The following is a 23489-nucleotide window of genomic DNA, read 5'->3' as shown; positions in this document are numbered from 1 at the left end:
ACAGTCAGTGTATTTAAGTAATTAAATATAATATTATATATGGATTTAAGAACAACAAAATCTTACTTTGAAATGAATTATGTATAGAAGGCGCTTATCAGATAAGAATAATCTTTTAAATTTGTTTTAGCTTCAAGAAAAATTGACTAAAGAAGATAAAGAAAGGAGAAAACTAGAGCTTAAGTTGGAACTCCAGGAGAAAGCCGCCGAGGCTGAAATGGCTGAGAGGACAGCAGGTAGGAGATGGGTGGGTGCTCATGTGGAGCTGGAGGTGGCTGGAGAATGTGTGCTGCTGGATTCTAGCTCATTGCCTTGTTTGCCAAGGGAGGGGAAGCTTTTTTCCCTTTTGGCTGCTTAGAAAATAGGTGGCTTTAACATCCTGGTACTGGTATTAGCGAGGGCTTTACCTGTATTCACACTGATTTGGGCATTAAATGCGTTGTTAACACCATGTCAATCCAATCACAAAAAGGTTGTTTGTTTTGTTGGAAGGGCCTGAACAAACAAGGGAAAATAATGACTACCAGGGCCTCTACCTTTCAACCAGCAGTTCAAACACCGCTTATTGTTTTAGCTCTTGGAGAGGAAATACTTCTCCTGTGTATTAGATAGATAGCACTATATTCATTACCAATGGAAACCTACATTTGATTTTTTTTTAAAAAAAAAACCTGTTTTATATATCTAATAGGTTAACATCTGATGATGTAGATGATGACAGAGATATTTCCTTGAGATTAAAGTGAAAGGTTGCCACATTTTAATGTTGTACAGAACGGCCTTAGGTTTTGGAAACTGTCTTACTCATGCACAGGTCTTTGCATGGAGAAAATTTTAAAGCATATTTACATGTTAGAGATATGTCACTGGATTCTGAACTCAGTGATCTCCATCTGTGTCATCGTAGCTTTTTCTTCTTGCTCTATTTTTCTGTGTTAAGAAAAGTGAAATTTGTAAAATAATAGATAAGCATTTAGAAGTATTTTATAGATTATATATTTTATGAAACTATTTAGTGATTAATTTCAGGTTATAATTATGTTTTATAAACTACTTAACTTGTTTACATATATAAAAGAATCGTGGAATTTTAGGTCAGAGAGATGATTAATATAGTTTATTTTCAAAATATTAATGTGGGTGATAATTATAAATAAATATTCCTGTGATAATATAATTAAGATTAACACAAATAATCTATATGAATACTGGGTGGCAAATTTTCTATTAATGACAAACAACTATAAGCTTTTTGTTTCTTTTTGATAGGGAAATATAAGAATATATTTTAAGGAAAATTAATAATACATTAAAATGAGTAATATAAGCAAAAATTTAGAACAATTGGGAAGTTCCTAAATTTTTATAAAAATCATATATGTATACACTAATTACTAGGACAGTACTATAAGATTTATTTTGAAATATATGCATCTTAACTTTCTAAATGTTACTACTACAGAAATAATTAAATATTTTGGGAGCTATAATGACATAGTAATGATTTAATATAACTAAGTAGCCTGTCTCTTAAAGAGACTCATTGAGCAGTAAAATATATTATTTAATTTTTGAATAATACAGTTCAGTATGTAGTTCAAATTTTTATGTATTGTTATATCACAAACATTGTAATAGATACATGTATACTTATCTTATAGTTAGTTCACAATGTATTGTTATATTTAAGAATTTTTGATTGAACAATTTGAATAATACATACAAAATGGAAGGAATTCAATTGTTCTAATTAGTAATGTTTTCTTTCATTAATAACAGAATAGTGTTTTAGTCTATGTGAGGTGTTTTAAATCTCTTATTTGTACCTAGCTGATGAAAATACCTGGATTATATAGTTTCCCTGAAACATAACAATGGACTCTAGAGACTAAAAAGAACAGGGAAAACCTTTCATTGATTTGAAACTCTAAAAACTTCTATCCCTAGTTCATTCTTGAAATTTTCATCATCTCTAAATAGATATAAAGTATTAATAAACCCATATTCTATCTCATATGTATGAAGAGCATTCCAAAGCAAAACACTGGGAAATAAAGCAATTACATCAGCAGAGTAATAGAAAGAGAAGCAATGCAGGACTTTGATTATATGTTAGCGATGCTTTGTATCTTGTAACATAAAAGAACTAATAATACAGGTAAGTGTGGATGCTTGTTTTTATTACTGTACTTCACATTTTATTTCAATATGTGTATTTGGTGAACTATAAGTATACATGTATCTATTACACTGTTTGTGAGCAAAATGTTAATGTTTACAAAACAGCTTCCATAAAAAGGTAAATACTGGATGAACACCAAACTAAAAGCTGAAAATAACAAATATGATGCAAAAATATTTATAGGTTTAAAATTTTTTAATACGTGGCAAATAATCTTTCTACTAGACATTTTCTTGTATATAGGATAGAAAAATTTATAAGATGTTTTTATTGTGTTTGTTCTGATTATAAGAATATTATAAAATCTAATGATGGAATTATTACATAAATTTGATACATGTTATAAGATGTGATACAATAATAATAAATTTTAGCAATATTTGATAACATGCAAGTCTTTTATATCTCAAAATTAATTTAAAGAAGTAGTAAGAAAATAGCATTTACAACAATATTGTGCTAAAAGAAGCAATCTTTATGCATATGTATTGAATGAAATTTGTTGGCCTTTTAATGAAGCTGAGTTGGGATTTCCAAGGACCTAGTTAAAAATCAGATGTGGATCATTGCCTGGAGAGAGGGAGAGAAGTCCCCGGAACTCACTGCTATAGCTAGTCATGTGAAACCATTCAGCTGCAGGTTCAGTGAGTCTCCCAGTCTTTAAAAAGACAAGACCTAGAGCAATGATGGAAAACATGTGACAGAACTGCTGGCCTTTACCTACCCACATCCCCCATTAATGATTTACTGTGGATACACTTTAAGGGAAGTACCCTGAAAATTATGTTAGAAAATTTGGAGACAAGGCATTAGATTGAAGAAAAAATGCTATTGATAAGTATGTATTTTATAGCTTTTTAATAAATTGTGAATCCAAAATTAGAGAAGTAGAAAAGTTTAGGTTTGTATAACTATGGAAAGCCTTCATGTATATTGTTATCTAGCTTCCTTTGTTTCGCTGTTCATTTTTACACGGTGTGAAGATTATCATTCTAAATGTTCTCATGAGCGTTTGAAGCTTGGTTATGTCCACTGTCACAAGAAACCTCGGATTCTTTGCCCTTTTTGTCCCTCCTATTTAGGAGCGTCATTATCATCATAGTCACTGATCACCTTCCTAGATCCTAAAATGCTTTTTAGGAACAATGCAAATTTCATTACAAATCAAAGAGCTGTATCTTGAGGCTTCATTATGAACTAGGTAATGGCAGTGCATCAGAAAAAGAGTAAAAAAATTGTACTGTTAATCATTTCTTTCTGAATTGCAAGCACTTTTAAATCATAATACTTGATTCACGTATTGATTGTGGTTAAGTGTTCAGACTTTGGGGTCATACTTTTCTTTCCCAATGTTTTTCTCAGATGTATAATGACAGTCTCACTCAGCATTGGTTAAAACCTGTTGTTAGGTGGCTTTTAGTTTTAGACTGATGCTTGTGAAGTGCTTTGCTCATAGAAGGTCTCAGTAAATGACACCACATTGTTTTCTGGAGCTCTCCATCAAGTAAACACCATGAAAGTGCTCATAACAGGTTTGTAGAGGAGTAAGTGCTTGCCCATTCTAACAACAGGTAATGCCTCTGTGTTTATTCTTAGTCTGTTTCATAAAGAGTTTATATTTATTTTACATATTATTAATTATTTAATTTACTTCCATCGCTTTTCATTCCCCCTGATCTTCATACTTAAACTTTTAAAGCCTGAAAAAGTGTGGTACTATCTAGAAGAAACTAGGTTTGACCCCTCACCAGCTGCAACACTAGAGAGCAGGTGCTGTACCTTGCCTGGATGGTACATTCGAGCCAATCCTGCGTGTGGAGGTGTGGGTGAGGCAGCCCCGCATTTGTGGGTGGGGGAGAACTGGCCCCACTGCTCATTTGCAATGCAGTGGAGTAGATGGGAGAGAGATGCCCTCATCCCCACTCAGGCGCATACCCATCAATGCCTCAGGCAGGTGGAAGAGCTGGCCCTGAGGTCCTAAGAGCAGGAGGACTGTCACTACCCCTCATCAGCTGTAGCGCTCAGAATGACCCTTACACTTCACCTGGGCAGCGCAGTAGAGCTGGCCCTGAAAGTACAGGTGTGGAAAAATGGACCTTGAGGATGTGAAAGCAGGAGAAATGGCCATGCTCCATGTTCATTGCTGCAAGGGGTCAACTAGCCAGGGTCATGCTGGAGAGCTCACCCTGGTGGTAAAGACGGTAGATTTGGCAAGCTGTCAAACCCTGCAACTAACTACCCAGGCCCAGAACCAGGGTTATGTGTTGGCCCACCCCAACATCCACTCTATCTGTGATCTGCTTCAGCATGGGAGGGGGTGGGGGTCCTGCAGATCCAGCTGCTGCAGGATCTCCACAACACAGTGCAGCAACAGGATGTCCAAAAAGAGTTCCAGTGTTAATGGTACAGTAGAGACCAGGGGCTTCCCCAGACCTATGATCCTTTGGGATGAACACCTGCATGGAAAAATGTATGAATAAAGGGGCTTATTATGTAACTCACTGTGCCACACTACAGCTTCCATGATGAGAATTTCCCTTTCTTCCTGATTTTTTCCTATTTTCTCTTAAATTTTATTGGTGGTATGGGGTGGGGGGGAGATGTGTGGATACAGGAGGCATGATTTAAAAGGCACAAAGAATAAATAAAAAGGAAGTTTAAAAAAAGAATCTATGTTTGGTGTTACGGAATTGTTATTGTAGCATTTGGGAGGATCCCAGTTCAAAACTAGCCTGAGCTATATAAAGCCTGTGTGTGTGTGTGTGTGTGTGTGTGTGTGTGTGTGTGTGTGTGTGTGTGTGTATTCCCCAGGGGAAAAATAAGTGACCTTTACAGGAAAAGAAAATAAAGGAGAAACGTATAGTAATGAGGTTTTACTTAGCTTTAGAGAAGTCTCTCCCTATGTTAAGAAATGTTTGTTTTATTGTTCCTATTAAGGACTTCTTATTCATTTTGACTTATTTAAATTACACACATTTGATATTATTTGAAAACATCATTGCCAAACCTGTGTATTTTAGAGGAAAAGTAGCTGAAATATTAAATATTTACACTTTTAAAGTATCTTTTTTCAACTAAAATGAGGTGGCTAAACTCTAAACATTTTAAGGATTGTTTTAATTCAGCTGAGGGAATAGTAAGACATAATGTTCTGTTCCCTGATTGCATCTGCTAATTTCTTTTATGCCAGTGATGTCTTTTTAACTTTCAAAAATATGTTGCTCACTTAAATATTTTCTCTATTCTAGAATTTTAGTTGTGTTGCCTGGTGCTTATTGTCTCTTTTGTATTATTATTATTAATTATATACAGATACTGTGAAAATTTTATATAACAGTATTTTTCAGTACTCGTTTATAATGTTTAAAATATTGATATTTCTTTGAAGCCTTATTTTTTATTTCTTAAAAGCTCACATTAGAGCCTCTGCTTTATGTGTTAGTTATTTTCCTTTCCTGAATGTCATCCATTAAAGATTAGCTGTGGAAGGTTGAAGCATGGAGAGATTATGAATGACAGAACAACTCCTGTAGAATAATAATCAGTTTTTGGTATTTAATGCTGTTTGACTTTTGCAGACACATTTCTTATTAACCTTTGGTACAAAGAGAAATCCATGTTCCTGATATCTCATGGAGAAGATGAATTTGAGATCCTCTTCCAATTAAACTGAAATAAAGACAATATTGGATTTTAGCCAAATGATCTCTTTAGTTTTTAAGCCTCATGGTTATAAGTCTGTCTGTCTATCTGTGCATCTATCTGTCTATCTATCTATCTATCTATCTATCTATCTATCATCTATTTATCTATCTATCTATCATCTATCTATCTTATCTATATTACTGTATTTTGAAATATAATATAATGGGTGTATGTCATAGCTTCCTTGTATTGACAGTGCAGTCCCTTTTCTTACAGTACCTTTTCTCTTTAAATACAGATTCTTTTCTAAACAGCTCATTTACATTATCTCATATATAAAGATAGTTCATTTTTACTACAGTACAAAATTTAAATTTGCTTTTCTGAAGAGCATAGAAGTTTTGTTGTGATTATTAAGAGGATGAAAACATAGTCCTTGAATCTTACAACCCCAGTTTTTCTATTCAGTGACAATATAAATGCTTAAAATATAAATTATATAGCCACATACGTGAAGACTCCCAACTTGATAATGTGAAAAAATAAAAGTTAGGTCACATAAAATACTCACCTTTTCCCCTGGAACTCACATAAAGGTGGGAAGAGAAAAGCAACTCCACACAAGACTTTCCTGAACTTCCACACACACACATAAGTATGTTATGTGATACAAACAGAACTTACGTACACACAAGCATAATGGGCACGCACAATAATAATGTTTTTTCTAATTTCTAAAATCTTGAAATATCAAATTCAGACTTAGGAAGTTGTAATATGCTGTTCTGCAGAAGCGGTTGTGCTGTGACGCTGCTGAGAGAAGCGTCAGGCAGCCTGGAGTGGGCTTTGCTCACTCGTTTCTGGCCTGACGCAGTCATTACTTTAAAGCGTTTGACAAAGAGTTTATGCTAAGGAAGGTACATTATATGTGTAAACACATCTGATATCCACAGTTAGGAATGTTCCTGTGGTCCTCTCCTGACACTGTTGTCCATTTGCAAGGACACCATTTGACATCACTGTGTCTCCAAAAGTTGCTGCCCCTCCTGTAAAGCTGGAGATTTGTTTGTCATGGCCTAGCTTTCACAAGGTATTTTCTACATAGCATGTGTTTCTTGTGATTTGGGGATGATGATCGTCTTCGGTGGCATCATTGTGAGAAATTCCGCTGATGTCTCTCTCTTTAACTCAGCCTGTTCAGTGTTTTAAATTAATTTAAAAAAAACAATCTTTTCTCATTTTATATACCTATCCCAGTTCCCACTCCCTCCTCTCCTCCTGCTCCCCCACCTTCCTCCTCCCCACCTCCATCCACTTCTCAGAGATGGCAAATCTTCCCATGGGAAGTCAAAAAAGTCTCACACTTCTTTTCTGAAAGTAGGTGACAGTTGTGTACTTTGGGCAGTCTGTGGGGTCACTGACAGTGGGACCAGGATTTATCCCTAGTGCTTGAACTGGCTTTTTGGAGTCTGTTCCTTTTGAATACCTGGCTCAGCCAGGGGGTAGGGCCTTGGTCCTGCCTCAGCCTATTCTATTTAAATAGCCACCACACAGACATTATGAGCAGATACTTCTTTCTGAGAAATATCAATCTTTCAAATTAGGTTACTTAGAGAATCATGATCCAGTGTTTAAACTAGAATATTTTTCAATACACTATCTCTTTCCTACTATGTCTTAAATGCAGCTTGAAAATGTAGAATATGGGTTTGTCAATAGACTTGGGTCTGCTAAGAAAATATGTACCCTGCTTTGACTCAATAAACTCATGCTTAGTATGGTTCAGCTTCTTCATATTTACTCTTGCCCATATTAGAAAACAATTAGCTTACTAAACAAATTTGAGTATTTGATAGTGGTGGGGTGAGGGTGATCCTCTCTGAATCTTCCTCATTTGAGTAAGAATTATAGGGTATTTGATATCCATGTTTAAAAATGGAGATATCCAAATATTATTGTAAACACCCAATGATTTGTTTTACCTACAATATAAGTATTTTACTTGGTTGGCTTACATAGTAGCTAATAATATTTGTTAATGTAATTTAACTGCTGTGAACCTTTACTGAACAAATATTGAAATTTATTCAAGTCAAAGAAAGAATCTCTAATGACTTTTGTTAAAGCTTCTATTTAATAGTTAAGGAGAAAAGTTTGTATGACATACGAGATGCAATTAACAGTAGATTTTACATTTAATAAAAAGAAAGAAGCATGCGTATTTGCTTTATTCATTCCATCATAATTTGCATTAGAGCTGTGGGTGTTTAATGAGCAAATTCCAACTAAAATGCTATATTGATTTTCTAGTGAACTTTGTAATAGTCATCTACCTTGGAAAAGCTCAGTGTTTACAATTAAGTTTTCTTTACTAAAAATATTTGAGAGTTGCATATTGATCCTTTAAAAGTACAGGATTCTAGAAGGAATTGGGTGATTTATAAACTCCCAAATTTACATATAACCTAAAAGATGTTTTTAAATGTCCATTCAATAATGCCTTAATTTTGAATACATTTTTATTAATTATATTGCAAGATTTAATTTCTAAAAATTCTATTTGTATGAGTGTTTGCCCTCCATTTATTTTTTTGTGCACTATGTGTGTGGTTGGCCTCTCAGAGACCAGACGAGAGCACCAAATCCCCTGGAACTCATCCTGAATCACCTGATGTGGATACTGGGAACCAAACCTTGGTCCTCTGAAAGAACAGAGAATGATCTTAAGTGATGTGCCATCTCTCTAGTCCTATAACCAGATTCGGAATGTGGCGCATGTGTGTGTTTGGAGCATTTTAAATATAGCATTCAAATATCCATGTGTTAATCTTCAAATACACATATGGATACTTGGATCTTAAGTAGTCTTAGAAAATTAAAGCTAGTTTTGTTAATCATATAGGATCAAATAAGCATTTTAGCTTGAATCATAGAGGTGAGTAGACATTCTTTTTATCAGGTACTAACATCTTATGTAAAATGAAGTGAAGCATGCAATACATGAGCTGTCTTGTGTTGTTGGCTTGTACAGGGGAACGTGAGTTCTAATCCACCTTGAGCTATATACAGATATCCTGTCTAAATAAATAATTTAAATTTCACAACAAATCTGCTCACATTTTATTTATATAAATAGGGAATTTTCAGTAGGAAATCTGTTGGCATTTAAAATGTAATCAGTATTTTATGTTGTATACTAAAAATATTGCACAGTTTTTAAGATGATATGATATACGTGTGCTAATTTATAATTTCATCACTATTTTACATTCTGTCTAGCTTGCATATTTATTACAAGTAGTTTATAATGAGTAGCATGATGCTTTGCGAGAACTGTGTCATCATGGTATATTGCCTGCAATAAGCTATGGAGAAGTTTTCTTTTTGCCTCTTTCTTATTTTGCCTGCTACTATAAAATACTGAAAAAGAGGAATTTTGAATTTATTTTTATATATATTGTCAAAAGTCAAAGTTAAATTTTTTAGGTTTGCTTGTTTTATGTCTATGACTCTTTTTGTCTACTCAAATATATATGCATCATATGCATGCCTGATGCCCACAGAAGTCAGAAGTAGGCATTGAATTCTCTGGAAACAGAGGTTGGATGATTGGGAACAAAACCCAGGTTCGCTGCAAGAGCAACAAGTGCTCTTAACTCCTAAGCAGACTTTTCCACCCTTAAATCACATTTTAATTATTAGAAACTAAGTCGTATTATGAGTATGTGTGTTAAGTGTTTTGACAGTAGTGGAATTAAAATATTACTTGTTTAGGATCCTCATGACTTGTTTATTTGATCAAGAGCTCTTTGTCTAGTTTAAACAAGTGGTGTTATTTTTGTCTTTTTATATACTAGCTTTATGACTAAAATAATTTCAAATATTTATAAAACCAATATAGCTGAACTTTTGGAAAGTGATAATAAACAAGATGTATCTTGTCATATACCACGCCGCTTCTATACCATATAAGACAGTGTTTTTCTAAGCTATTAAGAGTTGTGGTTGTTGGGAGATAGTTGTTTAGTAGAAGAAGGGAAAGTAAATATTCTGGGGCACTGCCTCTTGAATAGAAGTTTCTGTCACAGCTGATGATGACTTCATTCATGGTAGAAGAATAGTGTAGATAAGGCCAGCTATATAACAGGAGGAAACAGGAGCTTAAATGATGATGTGAGAGCACTCTCTAACTCAGTGATTCTTAATCTTCCTCTTGCTGCGTCCATTTCATTCAGATCCTCATATTCTAGTGACCCTCCAACCGTAAAAATTTTGTTATTTCATAACTGTAATTTTGCTGCTGTTACGAATTGTAATGTAAATACCTGATAGCCAGGATATCTGATATACAGCCCCTATGAAAGGGTCATCCAACCCCCAAAGGGGCCGTGACCCATACGTGGAGAACTGCTGCTGACACATGTCTTAATTATTGTGATATGATCTGCAGGCACTGCTTTGAATTTTTCACATGGCTTTTTACATGCTGTTTTACCTTTTTTTCAGGCAAAATATTTCTGATTTCTGTCATGACATTTTCCTTGATACATAGGGAAATAACAACAGCTGATTTAATATCTGAATTTTAAGGTTAGTTGTCATTCTTTAGATTTCGCTTTATACTATATTTGTTTAAAGGTGTGTGTGTGTGCATGCACCACGTGTGTTCAGGTGTCTTTAGGGCCAGAAAAGTGTATCAAATCCCTGGAGTTGGATTAATGGCAGCTCTGAGCTGCCCACCATGAAAGTTGAGAACCTCTGGTGACTAATCTTGATTGATTGCCAACTTGACTACATCTGGAACCAACTAAAACCCATGCAGCTGTGAACACTGATGAGGGATTTTTCTTCTTTGGATCATTTGAGATGTGGAGGTCCACCTTAAATATTGGCCACACCTTCTGGTAGCAGCATATATAATATGCCAGCAAGGAGTGCCTACTCCTGGGGGCATTCCTTGTTAATATTAAAGCTAGTATTAAAGGATTCCAACTTATTTTGAAGACCAGCTGAGACATCTAGTCTTATGTACTGAAGAAATATCATATACGAGGACTTTCCATTGGGAGACAACCATTTTTGGACTACCTAGACTATGCCCTGTAATACATTCTAATAAAACACAATACACACACACACACACACACTACAAATTCTGTTCCTCTAGAGAACCCTGACAAGTAGGTTATTGTAACCAGAAGTTGTTCTATGCAGCAGAAGTATAAGGATGAATTTTTAAAGTAGCTCTCTGGAACAGACTTCTAATTTGCAGACACCTACAATTAGGAAGCCTGTCCTAGACTCTCAGAGAGAACCAACATCACATGGTGTGAAGTAGTTAACAAACTTACTGAGACAAATGCATTAGATTATCCTGATTCACCTATTGTGAGAAGGAAGGAATTTAGTGACCATATACAGAAAAGTTTAGACTATTTGTGGAGAATAATAGTTCTGGCTGGTGACTCATAGACTCTGGATAAAACGACAGGAAAAGAATGATGTCTGTGATAAAATAAGCCAACTTCTAGCATCTCAGGATACAAATACAGTGACAAAGGAAAAGAATGAACTTGGTGATGAAATTGATGAGGTGAGATGAGAGTTCAAGTCCCCCTCCCTCCTCAGCCCAACGAGCAGTCAGGGTTCCCTGCCCTGTGGGAAGTCCAAGGACCACCCACCTCCATCCAGGTCTAGTAAGGTGAGCATCCAAACTGCCTAGGCTCCCACAAAGCCAATACGTGCAGTAGGATCAAAAACCCATTGCCATTGTTCTTGAGGTCTCAGTAGTCCTCATTGTCCGCTATGTTCAGCGAGACCGGTTTTAACCCAGGCTTTTTCAGACCCAGGCCAGCTGGCCTTGGTGAGTTCCCGATAGAACATCCCCATTGTCTCAGTGTATGGGTGCACCCCTCGCGGTCCTGAGTTCCTTGCTTGTGCTCTCTCTCCTTCTGCTCCTGATTTGGACCTTGAGATTTCAGTCCGGTGCTCCAATGTGGGTCTCTGTCTCTGTCTCCTTTCATCGCCTGATGAAGGTTAATATTCAGGAGGATGCCTATATGTTTTTCTTTGGGTTCTCCTTCTTATTTAGCTTCTCTAAGAACCCGAATTATAGGCTCAATGTCCTTTATTTATGGCTAGAAACCAAATATGAGTGAATACATCCCATGTTCCTCTTTTTGGGTCTGGCTTACCTCACTCAGGATAGTGTTTTCTATTTCCATCCATTTGCCTGCAATCGTTTAAAAACTGTGTCAAAAATTTATCTGCTTGGTTGTCAGAAGCATTTGTTAGAAGGGTCTACTGAAGAGGAGGAGATGACAGCCATGTCTGTTTAGCATTAATGAAGGGATTTTTAAGGCTCGGGGAAATTGCAATACTAGAGTGCATACACCATGCAAAACCTAGTTTTCTACATTCAGAACGCCCAGAAAACATGCCCTTCACTCATCTTAAAAGATGAAAAGTGGTAAGAGGAGCACCAGCACATTTGTAGAGCTTTGTTCTTCCCCTTGTGTCACACCTTAGGGTTATAGATATTGCTCCTCTGCTGGATGATATAAATACAGTGGATCTCAGTGAGCCCAGAGTAGCAGGTGCCAGGTGGCTGAACTGAATCAAAGACATGTTTATAAATGTTTCTTTATATTTAAAAGGCAACACGCTATAGAGATTTGCATTAGTATGGATCTTGGTTTGTTGATACTAATTTAAGGTCAATTTTGTTATATGGCATAGTTACACTGACTATCACCCCTAGTTAGGAAAGTTTCTGCTTTCTGTTTCCATGAACTGAAATTATGCTAGGGAGAAATTAGATCATTTCTCCACGATGGAGGTAAGAATATTGTGTCTGGAGTAAAGAAGATCCTTTTGGGTGTCTCTTGTTGCTACTCTGCCCTGGGATTATAAAGTCAATGGGAAACTTACAACAAATAACCCTATCTAGCCAGGTTGACAAATGGCTTTTGGAATGAAGGTATGGGTCACTCCTCTAAGAAAAGTTCCAAGACCTACTAAGGTGCTTGCTGAGGGTAGAAGTAATTGGTAGTAGAGGATGGTTGTTCTAATTTTCAGCTAATTCCATGTAACCAGTAGCATAAATGAGTATTAAAACTGAAATGAGTGTTTCTGTCATATGAATGTGCTATGAATAGGTAAATACATATGAAGCAGATAATTGTGTTTTCTTCCTCTGTTTTTATCTAGTAATGGAACGTCAAATGAGACATCAGTGATTATTTTTAAATTATAAGATACTGGAGAATGTTCCTCAAGGGAGTTTGACCCTTAGTCTAAAATTCATAATGCATTTAAAGTTGTACTTGGGAGCGTTATGTCATGTTAGGTGTAATTAATTATGAACTGATTGTTGTTTTCTTTGGAAATTAAAGATGATCTAGGGAATATGAGTGGGTGCCATATTGACAAAGGGTGGACTTGTGATGGCTAATTCTGCATTTCAACTTGAATACATCTGGATTTAACTTCAGCCCAAGCAGCTAGACACACATGTGAGGGATTTTTCTTCCTTGTATCATTTGAAGTGGGAAGACCCAACCTATAAATCTGGGTCATTTGAGATCTGAAGTCCTATCCTAAATCAGAGCCACACCTTTTGTGGCAGCTTGTCTAAAGGGACAAAAGACAAAGGAAACTTTTTGCTTTGATGTGCTTACATCACTCTTCTGGGCAAGTTCATTTGTCCTGATGTTGAGACATCCCATGCTGATATAAGAGCATACTTCTTTTGGATTTAAACTTATACTGAAGACCAGCCTTGTGGCCTGAACAACTGTTGGTTACTTGGAATTTCATCTGATTTTTAATATATTAAATTGCTTTCCATGAAAGCCCCATCAATGTTCAAGCTTTTGTTTTCAGTCACAAAACTCTTTAATGAAACTCAGGAATATTCTGTTATTTTCACTCTAATATTTCCCATTTCTGTTTTTTTTCTTCATTGCTTATGCTTACCTCTTTTTATCATTCTTTCATCTAAAGATTTTCTTTCTCATTTCCTTTTAGTTGCATTTATTGACTTATATTTATCCCTTCAAATTAGGATTGTTTTTCACTTCAACCTCATTAATGGGGGTCATGTTTAGACAGCCACGTTGGTGAGATGTTGGGGGGTATAGCTTCTGGCACTACCAGGAGATACGAACTCACAGTGTTCCTCTAGCTCTTGCAGTCTTTCTGTTTCTCTTCACACGATGTTCTCTGAACCTTAGGTGATGGAGTTGTTTTGTAGTTATATCAGTTAAGACTGGGACCCACAACTTTTCATTTTGATTGGTTGTAGTTTTCTGTATTGGTCTCTGTTTGTTACAGAGAAGGTGTTTCCCCCCCCATTCTTTTTTTAAAATTTATTTATTTATTAAAAATTTCCTCCTCCTCCCATTTCCCTCCCCCTTCCCCCACTTCCCCTCCCTCTCCAGTCCTAAGAGAAGTCAGGGTGCCCTGCCCTGTGGGAAGTACAAGGTCCTCCCCCCTTCATTTAGGTCTAGGAAGGTGTGCATCCAAACAGACTAAGCTTCCCAAAAGCCAGTACATGCAGTAGAATGAAAACCCCGTGCCATTGTCCTTGGCTTCTCAGTCAGCCCTCATTGTCAGCCACATTCAGAGAGTCCGGTCTGATCACATGCTTGTTCAGTCCCAGTCCAGCTGGCCTTGGTGAGCTCCCATTAGATCAGTTCCACTGTGCTGAGAGGTGAGGACTACGCTGATCTGTGGATGTAAGGACAAGTCTTTGAAATGTAGTTAGGGGTTATGCTAGTTTAGTTACATCATAGTTGTTTATCCTCAGGATGCTTCTTTACCACCACTTTTAAGTAAGCCAATAGCTGTCTTGAACAGCTCTATTCATTTATAACAGCCATGGCTAGAGCCTACTATTTTATGAAGGGTATTTTATATATTTTTTAAGTTTACATTATGGTTTGACTAAATAAAATTTAGGACAGATCTCTAGGTATTTGAGGCATATTGCTTAACATTTTGTAATATTTTAAGGTATTTTCAGGGTATTAAAAATTATACTTAAGATAAGTCAGTTTCAGATAATATCAGAGTTCTCAACAGAATACGAGATGGCATTCGAAATATAACCTGCTCCACAGGTGCTTCCTGTTCTGTGTGAATACACAATGTGAACTCACGATTGCACTTATTGAGCTGCTGTCCTCTTGGGCATATGCATACATGGGAGAGTTGCTTTAGTTTGTAACTTGCTGTTTTATTTCTGTTTGTCTGCCTCTCTTTGCTAATTCAAGTGCCAGGTGGCATTTCCTTTTTTGTAATTGATTTTTATTGAGCTCTACGTTTTCCTCTGCTCCCCTCCCTGCCTCTCCCCTCCCCTTGAACCCTCTCCCAAGGTCCCTATGTTCCCAATTTACTCAGGAGATCTTGTCTTTTTCTACTTCCCATGTAGGTTAGATCTATGCATGTCCATTCCTGTTTGTTTTGCTGGACATTTGGGTGATTTTTAAGTTTTGCTGCTACAGAGGATAGCACAGTCAGTATTTTTGTGTGTTTTCTTTTGCACTCATGTGTATGAATGTCTTTTTATAATATAGCAGTTATTTTCTAGATTACAGTAGGGACATGCTTGATTTTAATAATGTTGTTAACTTGTTGCTCATTGCTATTGATATACATGTATAATTGCAGTATTTATGAGTCTCATTTTTAAACAAACTCATTTTTAAAGGTATGCTGTTTAATTTTTTCTCCTTTTATACATGCCAGATATCTTCATGTTGCAATAATTATTAAAAATGCTTCCTCAAGTCATTAATTGGTAGTAGTTGAATTAGATGAATAATCTTTAAAATAGTAGATTTTTTTGCATTCATTTACTCATTTCTTCTTTATTTTCTTGGGTTGGAGAGATGACTCAGCGGTTAAGAGCATTGTCTGCTGTTCCCAGCAACTGCATGGTGGCTCACAGCCATCTGTAGTGAGATCTGGTGCCCTCTTTGAGGAAGAGACCTGGTCAGTTGTTCTCATCAACTTAGACCGTGAAGTCCAGTATGGACAAGTTCAACAGATCCACAGTATATGGGCTACCCACACATGCTTCAGCATTGCCAGGGCATAAATTTTATTTCCTTTATTTCTTAACTAATTTTGAGTTTTCTTGTTTTGTAGCTTTGGTCGAAGAAGTGTATTTTGCACAGAGAGAACGTGATGAAGCTATTATGTGCAGACTGCATCTAGCCCTTGAGGAGAGAGATGAAGCAGTCGCACGTCTGAAGCATATGGAAATGTCACTGAAAATGTGTGTATACATTTAAAATTGTGTGTGATATAAACATTATAAATGTATGGATTTGTATTATGGTTACATAGTCACATGTGTTACTGATTGCTGTTATTACATGAAGACAATTCATATCCCTATGATAGTTCTCTAAAATTTAGGCAAGCTTGTGGTTTGCCTGATGAGGGTGATAATCAAATTTTTAGAAAGAAAATGAAAATTCATGCTCTCAGTATAGTTGCTTCTTCAGAGTCCTGTTGTCACTGTTCTTACCCAACTTTCCTATGTGATTCTTCTCATTACCTCCATTAATATCAGGTTTTTTATTTGTTTTTAATATACTATTTTTTTTTTTACTGTGTGTGCACTACTGTTTGGGATGGGAGCCCTTGTCTATGTCCCTCTCTCAGCACTGGAGCCCCATCTGACTTGAACCTGTACATGGCAGGCTTTGTACATGCTGCTACAGTCTCTGTGAGTTCACATGTTTGTCCTGTCATGTCTCGACATCATTAGCAGTATTTAAAGTCTTGTTGATTCAGTACAATTGACTCTAAGAGGCTGCACAGTTGAAGAGGTAACACAGTTGATTCTGTTTGGTAAAGAAGACCATATTTAGAAATTCTAGAAGTACTATTCAGTTTTTATATATAATCTAATTTCTTATTATTTTAAGAATACTTGTTAATTTATTTATTTGTGTTGAGGTGGGAAGGCTAGTAGAAGGTGTGGAGTAGGTCTGGATTTCTGCATGCTACCACACCTGTGTGGTGGTCAGAAGACAACTGTCAGGAATTGATTCTCCTTTTCCACTACATAGGTCCTAGGGATCATACATGTATGGCTGTAATATTCTTTAGATCTTAAATGTCTCCTCCCAAAGACTCATATGTTGAAGGATTGATTTCCATCCTGTGGCAGCAGGGGAGGTGATGAAGCCTTCCAGAGCCGTGCATTATTAGAAGGTTGAGCCACCAAAGGGAATATTGAGGCCCCAGTTTCTTCCTCTGTCTTTGATTCTTTGTCATCACTAGATCTGCAGTTTCCATCTCAGCATGCTCCTTGTTGCGTGGAGTGCCTCCCTAGTACCCAAAAGCAGTAGAGCCATATGTCCTTGCTCTGCAATTATGGCTTAGACAAGCCTGAGCCTCTTTTAGATTGATTGTCTCAAGTATTTAGTCACAGTGTCAGAAAGCTGAATAACAGCCTGAATGATACTCTTTATTCTTTTAGCTGCTAGTACATACCTCAGTTACTGTGCATTTTAGCTATTGTGAATAATTCTATAGTAAACAAAGGAATGCAGTTATCTTTGACATATTGATTCCGTTTTCTTTGTGTATATACTCAGAACTAGACAGGTGGTTCATATAGTATGATTTTTTTTTGGTAATGCCTCCTTTTTTTAAAAAATATTTATTTATTATTTATACAGTTAGCCAGAAGAGGGTATCAGACCTCATTACAGATGGTTGTGAGCCACCATGTGGTTGCTGGGAATTGAACTCAGGACCTTTGGAAGAGCAGGCAATGCTCTTAACCGCTGAGCCATCTATGATTCTTTTAGATTCTTCACTTTATTCCTCTATAATTGATATGTGTTCCTACCAGTATTGTATGATCCTACAGTTTTCTGCATTATCACTTGTAATTGTTTCTCATTTTTGATTGGGACGAGCTATATCATCGAGGTTTTCATTTGTGTTCTCCATTGGCTAGTAATGTTTAGTTGTTTTTTGTCTACTTAGTCACCATCTAACCAATAACCTACTGTGTTTTACAACTCCTTTGCTTTTTGCTCATGATTCTTACAATAAATCTAGCTAAAAGTAGACACCAATGACTATGTTATAGCCTAGGTGTTATACTATCTTGATATTTTCTTCATCTAATAATTAGTCCCATATTTTCAAATTCATCTTTGCTTAGATTTTCAAGACCTGCTCAGACATAATTCTTTGTCCAATGATAACACAAATGGCATATAGTCTAGTTACCAGCAGAATCCCGTTCTAGCCTGAAAGCTCACAAGCTAGGCTTTTACTGCATGCATTTCTCTCAGTGATGTGGTTTTATATTTCTACCAGAATCACCCATTAATAATACTTATAATTCTTGTGTCACTATAGTTTATATCTTCAAACTCTTGCATATTCTTCCCACAAGTTATCCAGAAGCACAAGAACCTCATGTTAAGTTCATCACAGTGACAAGCCTACTTCTCTGTACCAGATTTCCACTGACATGTGTGTTTCTTTGACTACAATACCCAATGGAGTCATCTTAAGAGAAAAAGAGTTTATTTTGACCCGGAGTTCAGTTGGCTTCAGGACTTGATGATGAAGGGGAGGCATGGTGGCGTGGTTCAGTCCATGGAAGTCGGAGCATTTGGCAGTGTCAGTCTCTTTGCTGCAGACCAGGCCTCAGAAAGTATAAGGAATGGGGGCTAGTATACAAACTTTCAAGTTTTCTTCCTAATGCTCTACTTGAGCCTATATATCCACCCCACTACAGGTTCCACAGCAACTGCAAACCATATGGGGAACAAACGCTCAAAATATGAGCCTTTGGGAAACATTTCTGTTTTGAATCATGGCAATATGTGATTCATTTTTAGTTTTTCAGAAGTTATAAGAAACATTTCTTTTTGTTATTAATTTATATATTATTTTTGTTGTTGTTCTATATATTGGTACTCACTTATTCCATTAACATTGAATGCAAAGCCTATTCTTGCACTAGGATTGTCTTTGCTATGTCTACTTCTTTGCCAGTGTTATATAGCCTTAATTTCTGAATCTTTTTATGCCTTAAAACCACATATTGCTCCAACTTCCAACTTTTCTTCTTATTACAGAATCATGCAGTTATTCTAGTACCTTTACCTCCCTAGATATATTTTAAAATCATTTTGTTTATGTCTACAGAATGTTTTACTGGACTCAAATGTTTTTATTTGTATTTTTTGGATCGCAAACTCTTTATCATTTGAGGCCATTGTTCTGCTTCTTACTATTGAGCTAACTTTCCGGAAAGAAAATGATAATATTGATGGATCAACAGGAAACTCAAGAAATGTGACATTTCATGCATGGGTTTTTCACTTAGATTGCAAACTTGTCAGTCAGAATTTGCATGGTAAAGGAAATCAATTGAAACCTGAGCCCATGAACATTTACCTCAGCAAAATTCTTAACTAATTATCATGACGATGTCAAGTTAGACTGTAGTAAGCATTATTATGAGTTTACAAATGGTTAAGGTTCTCTTATCTACTTGCAAGCCCTATATTTTATATAATATCATTACTTTAAATCTTTTATTAAACCAGGCATTTTTGTTGTTTTATACATGCTTCTAGTAAACTTTATCAATCTAAGATCATTTTATATAAAACAGAAGGCTTTATATATTTTATGTAGTTGTTTTATATTATTTCTTTTGAAAAGATAGAATGTCTAATTTTGGTGCAACAGTAAATGTTACAGTGCATGGTTTACCTGTTGAAAGCCTCAATATAATTTTATGAGAATAATTTTGTTCATTTCTTACTTCAATATAATTGATCAAGCAAGATAATTGATGACCCAGTCCAGAAAATTATATGAAATATACTGACTTCCATCTTTAATTTATTAACATTAAAAATCTGGTTTCACTTTTTAATACTCTATTTCAGGGAGAAATAATGAATATGTTATACAGCCAACCTGTCACCTATTTCTGTAAATAAACTTTTATTGAAACCTAGCCATGCCCATCCTCTTGCCGAATGTCTATGTTTTAGCACTACAAAGGCAAGGTTGGTGAGGTAAGACAGAGAGAAGAAGCTGATCCAAATATAGTTAGTGCCTGCCTCTTAAAAAAGTTACTGATTCCTGTTCTATTTAATTTTATTGAGATGATTGTTATGACATTATCATTTGATGTTTGTGATAAACACATCCCCAAGACTTTGTAAGCAAAGGAGAAATAAGAGCAGCAGTCTTTTTTCTTTATTATAAGCTTATGTTATGCATGCATATATACAAATTTTTAAATATCAAGTTTTTCTCAGTTAATTATAAGTAATAACAATAGTATAATAGTAGTACAAATAATAAACAGGATTGAGAATAAAAAGAAAAGGGACTGGCTTTGCTCACTTCTTCTCAGCATGTGTGAGCCTTCTAGCACACAAGGCTCACAAAAAACAGTTCAGTTTTATTTACTATCTAATTAAAAGTGATTACATATTATTTTAAAACTGATCACACAGATACTTTAAAGTTTGAGAGATAAGTTCTCACGCTGATAATTATTAAGCCTTTTATAAGAAATCAATTTTAACTTAAAAATTGTTTATTACTAGCTGTGGATTTTAATACTAGACTAAATTCAGTTAACTGTTTCTAAATTATGAAGAGTTGTTCATTTAAAATATTTGAACTCATTATCTCCCTCTCCTTAAAGTAATAATTTTTCATATTGCCATACTCCAAAACAACTTATAAGTATTATAGCGAAATCCCTCAAACATTGTGTTCTGTTGATTATCCCAGCTATACAAATTAGATAACATTCCTATATTATTATTATTTTTATTTGGTAGAAACCAAAGCTGCAAGCTTATTACCATAACTATCAAAATCTTTTAAAGATTACCAGAAGTCTACCAATCTAGATGTTTGGCTACCATCTATCCTCTCATATTTTAATTTTATGTTTAATAATTATTAAAATTTTAAGTATTCATACTGACATTTCTGGAAACTATAGTGATCAGCTTTTAGTTTGGTTTCATCTGAAAAACTTTAATACCAAGATATTTTAAAATACGTGACTCCATTTAAAATTTATTGGCCAAGTGTAAGTGAAGATAAATGCTACCAACATTCAAGTACTCTTGCTGTGCAAGAATTCTGATTTTCTGCTATGCTTTTGAAGTGAGTACAAAACAATTGGCTACTTTGAAATTAGTGTCGAATAAACTTTTATAAGTCAGATGTCTGAACATGTAATTTATTTTAGAGAAACCCTATAAAAGACAAGAATATTTGCTCTTCTAGAGATGTGAATAAAAGCAAACTAGTAGACGCAGTTGTATATAATCAGGGTCTCTAGCTCTTACCGTTGTGTCAGTATGTATCGTATGCCCCTGTGTACACACAGCATTTTCTGCATATGCTTTTTTCTATTAAATTGCTCCATTTAAAAACAGCTACTTTTCCCATGATTATAGTGCTATTTACCCAGTTGTGGCATTTGGAACAATTCTGTAGCATATTTATCAATTGTTTCTAACAATTTTTAGTAACATCCTTTTTGTGGTAAATCCCAAAAGTGCAAATATGGAGAGGGCTTCCGAAGACAGGAAACTGGTTGGTAAACCTTTAGTACAATTTAAAAATAATCCCAGTTCTTTTTAAATCTGTCACTTACTAATATCCAGCACAGAACCATTGCCTAAAGTCTGTTTTCCAAAATATATCACTTAGACTGTCTTTTCTATTAGGGCATTTTATTCAGTTCATCCATATTAATAAGCATTTCAGTAAGCGTGATAATTCTTATCAGAAAGTGCATTGATGAAGAGGAAAATTGTCTTTCTCTTTCAATTGAATGACTCCATAAAATATGAAAACAGAAAAAAAAAACACTCATCCAAAGTATGGTTCAATTTTGGTCTGCTTGTATATTCGGTGTGTTTGTATACTAGGTGCTGCAATAGATTTTCAGGTTTGATTTAGTGCAATTATTTGTCATTGCTTTTGTGGGACCTTAGTTAAACTTTGTAATAAAAATGCTTGCTTTGTTTTTTATTGTGGCAGCTTCCACAAAAAAAAAAAAAAAAGAAAGGAAATAGTTTCTGATCAGAATTGAAAGAACAGGAATAAATATCATGATGAGAAAGAGTGCTTCTGTCACTGGGGAACTTTCTTCATCTAAACACATATGAACAGTTGATCCTTGTAGTCATATATAGCAGTAAACATTAATAACTTAACAGTCTGAAGTCAGAGCAGAAGATAGAGAGCATTATTGGAAGACGGAGTCGAGCAGGTGCCACTTTAATATGTTCAGTGTCGTGGTTGACTCTAAAGACTAGTCGAATGAAATTACTCGAGGTTCTAAAGATTTAAAAAGCGAACTCATTTTGCTGCACTAAGGAAATGCTACTGATCAGGCTTTCTGTGTCCCTTTTTTCTAGGCTAGAAAATATTAACCCTGAAGAAAATGACATGGTAAGCCATTCTCTGAGGAGATTTCTTGATGTCAGTCTTATATCTTAGAGGCTTAAGTTCAATTGAGTGGGTTTCAAGAACTAAGATGTGGGAAAAAGAAGAATTGACACACTAATAATGTACATCTTTGCTGCAATATGAAAATTCAATAACTTCACTCAGTCAATTTACAATTCACATGTGCCTATTAATTAAAACCCTATATTAAATAAAATATATTAAAACCTCATGTCTGACTAACATATAATGGTGTTGGTAGACATTACAGGAATTACTGAGCAGAATAAACAATGCAGACACTGGGATAGCTATTGAGAAGAATGGAGCTCTAATTGTGGATAGAATCTACAAGACCAAGGAGTGTAAAAGGAGAATAACTGCAGAAGAAATGAAGGCAGTGATAGAAGAGCGGGACGCCGCCTTGTCTCAGGTAACTGCTGTGCCCATAGAAGCATACATGTGCCATCCCGCCTCTCTTAACATCCCGAAACAGTGAATTTCGCTCAGATCTTCTTTATTTCCCTTTTAGAATCTTTTGTTATATAAAGAAATATATAACACACACTCACACACACACTACTTTGTTGTATTTGGTATCTAATTCACACTAGTGTGGAGTATATAACCAATCAAATATCAAAATATTTAAATTTCTGTACCGCTTTTATGAATATGTGTCCTACAATTTAGTAAATAATTTCTTAGTAAAATGATGTTCTATAAAATGTTAACTTGCAATAAAATATACTTGCATTCATTAATCACTTCTATATTACATTTCTTACTTGCATTGCAGTTTTGTAAGTATTAAGACTGTTTTTGTTCGTTTTCTGGGTTGCTTTTGTTGTTGTTTTTAGTTTTTATTTCCAGAATCTGTGTTGATACATTTTGGATCAAAAAAAAAATAGGCATTAATTCAACTCTGATTTCTCCTCTGAGATTACTGGGTCTATCACAGTCCTCTTACTGGGTTTCAAGTTCTCCTCCTCCACAGTGAGACCACCGGGCCTGCGGGCTAATTCCTCCTTTGTATACTTTGGTTTTGTCCTCCTGTCCTTCCCAAGCACAGCTATGAAGTCATGCACAAGATGACACTGCTCATATACGCTGTGGCTGCAGTTGACACATGTGGTGTTACATCCCTTGCTCTGTGACATTTTCAGAACCAATTTCA

At 35.5% G+C, this 23489-nt stretch overlaps 1 protein-coding gene across 3 annotated transcripts in view; it reads left to right on the top strand.

Annotated features, from left to right (window-relative positions):
* Mipol1 (mirror-image polydactyly 1) overlaps positions 1-23489 on the top strand; it is a 221057-nt gene that overhangs the window by 61668 nt on the left and 135900 nt on the right. For all 3 annotated transcript variants that reach the window (XM_050138773.1, XM_050138774.1, XM_050138775.1), the window contains exons 4-7: positions 131-236; positions 15980-16109; positions 22282-22315; positions 22575-22745. In XM_050138773.1, coding sequence (XP_049994730.1) covers positions 131-236; positions 15980-16109; positions 22282-22315; positions 22575-22745 — 441 coding nt within the window. The remainder of the gene's footprint in view (positions 1-130; positions 237-15979; positions 16110-22281; positions 22316-22574; positions 22746-23489) is intronic.

This window comes from Alexandromys fortis, unplaced genomic scaffold (genome assembly GCF_014885135.2).
Source record: "Alexandromys fortis isolate MF-2015 unplaced genomic scaffold, M_Fortis_MF-2015_v1.1 scaffold_35, whole genome shotgun sequence".
Taxonomy (NCBI): Eukaryota; Metazoa; Chordata; class Mammalia; order Rodentia; family Cricetidae; genus Alexandromys; species Alexandromys fortis.
This window is presented reverse-complemented; position numbering and strand designations above follow the sequence as displayed.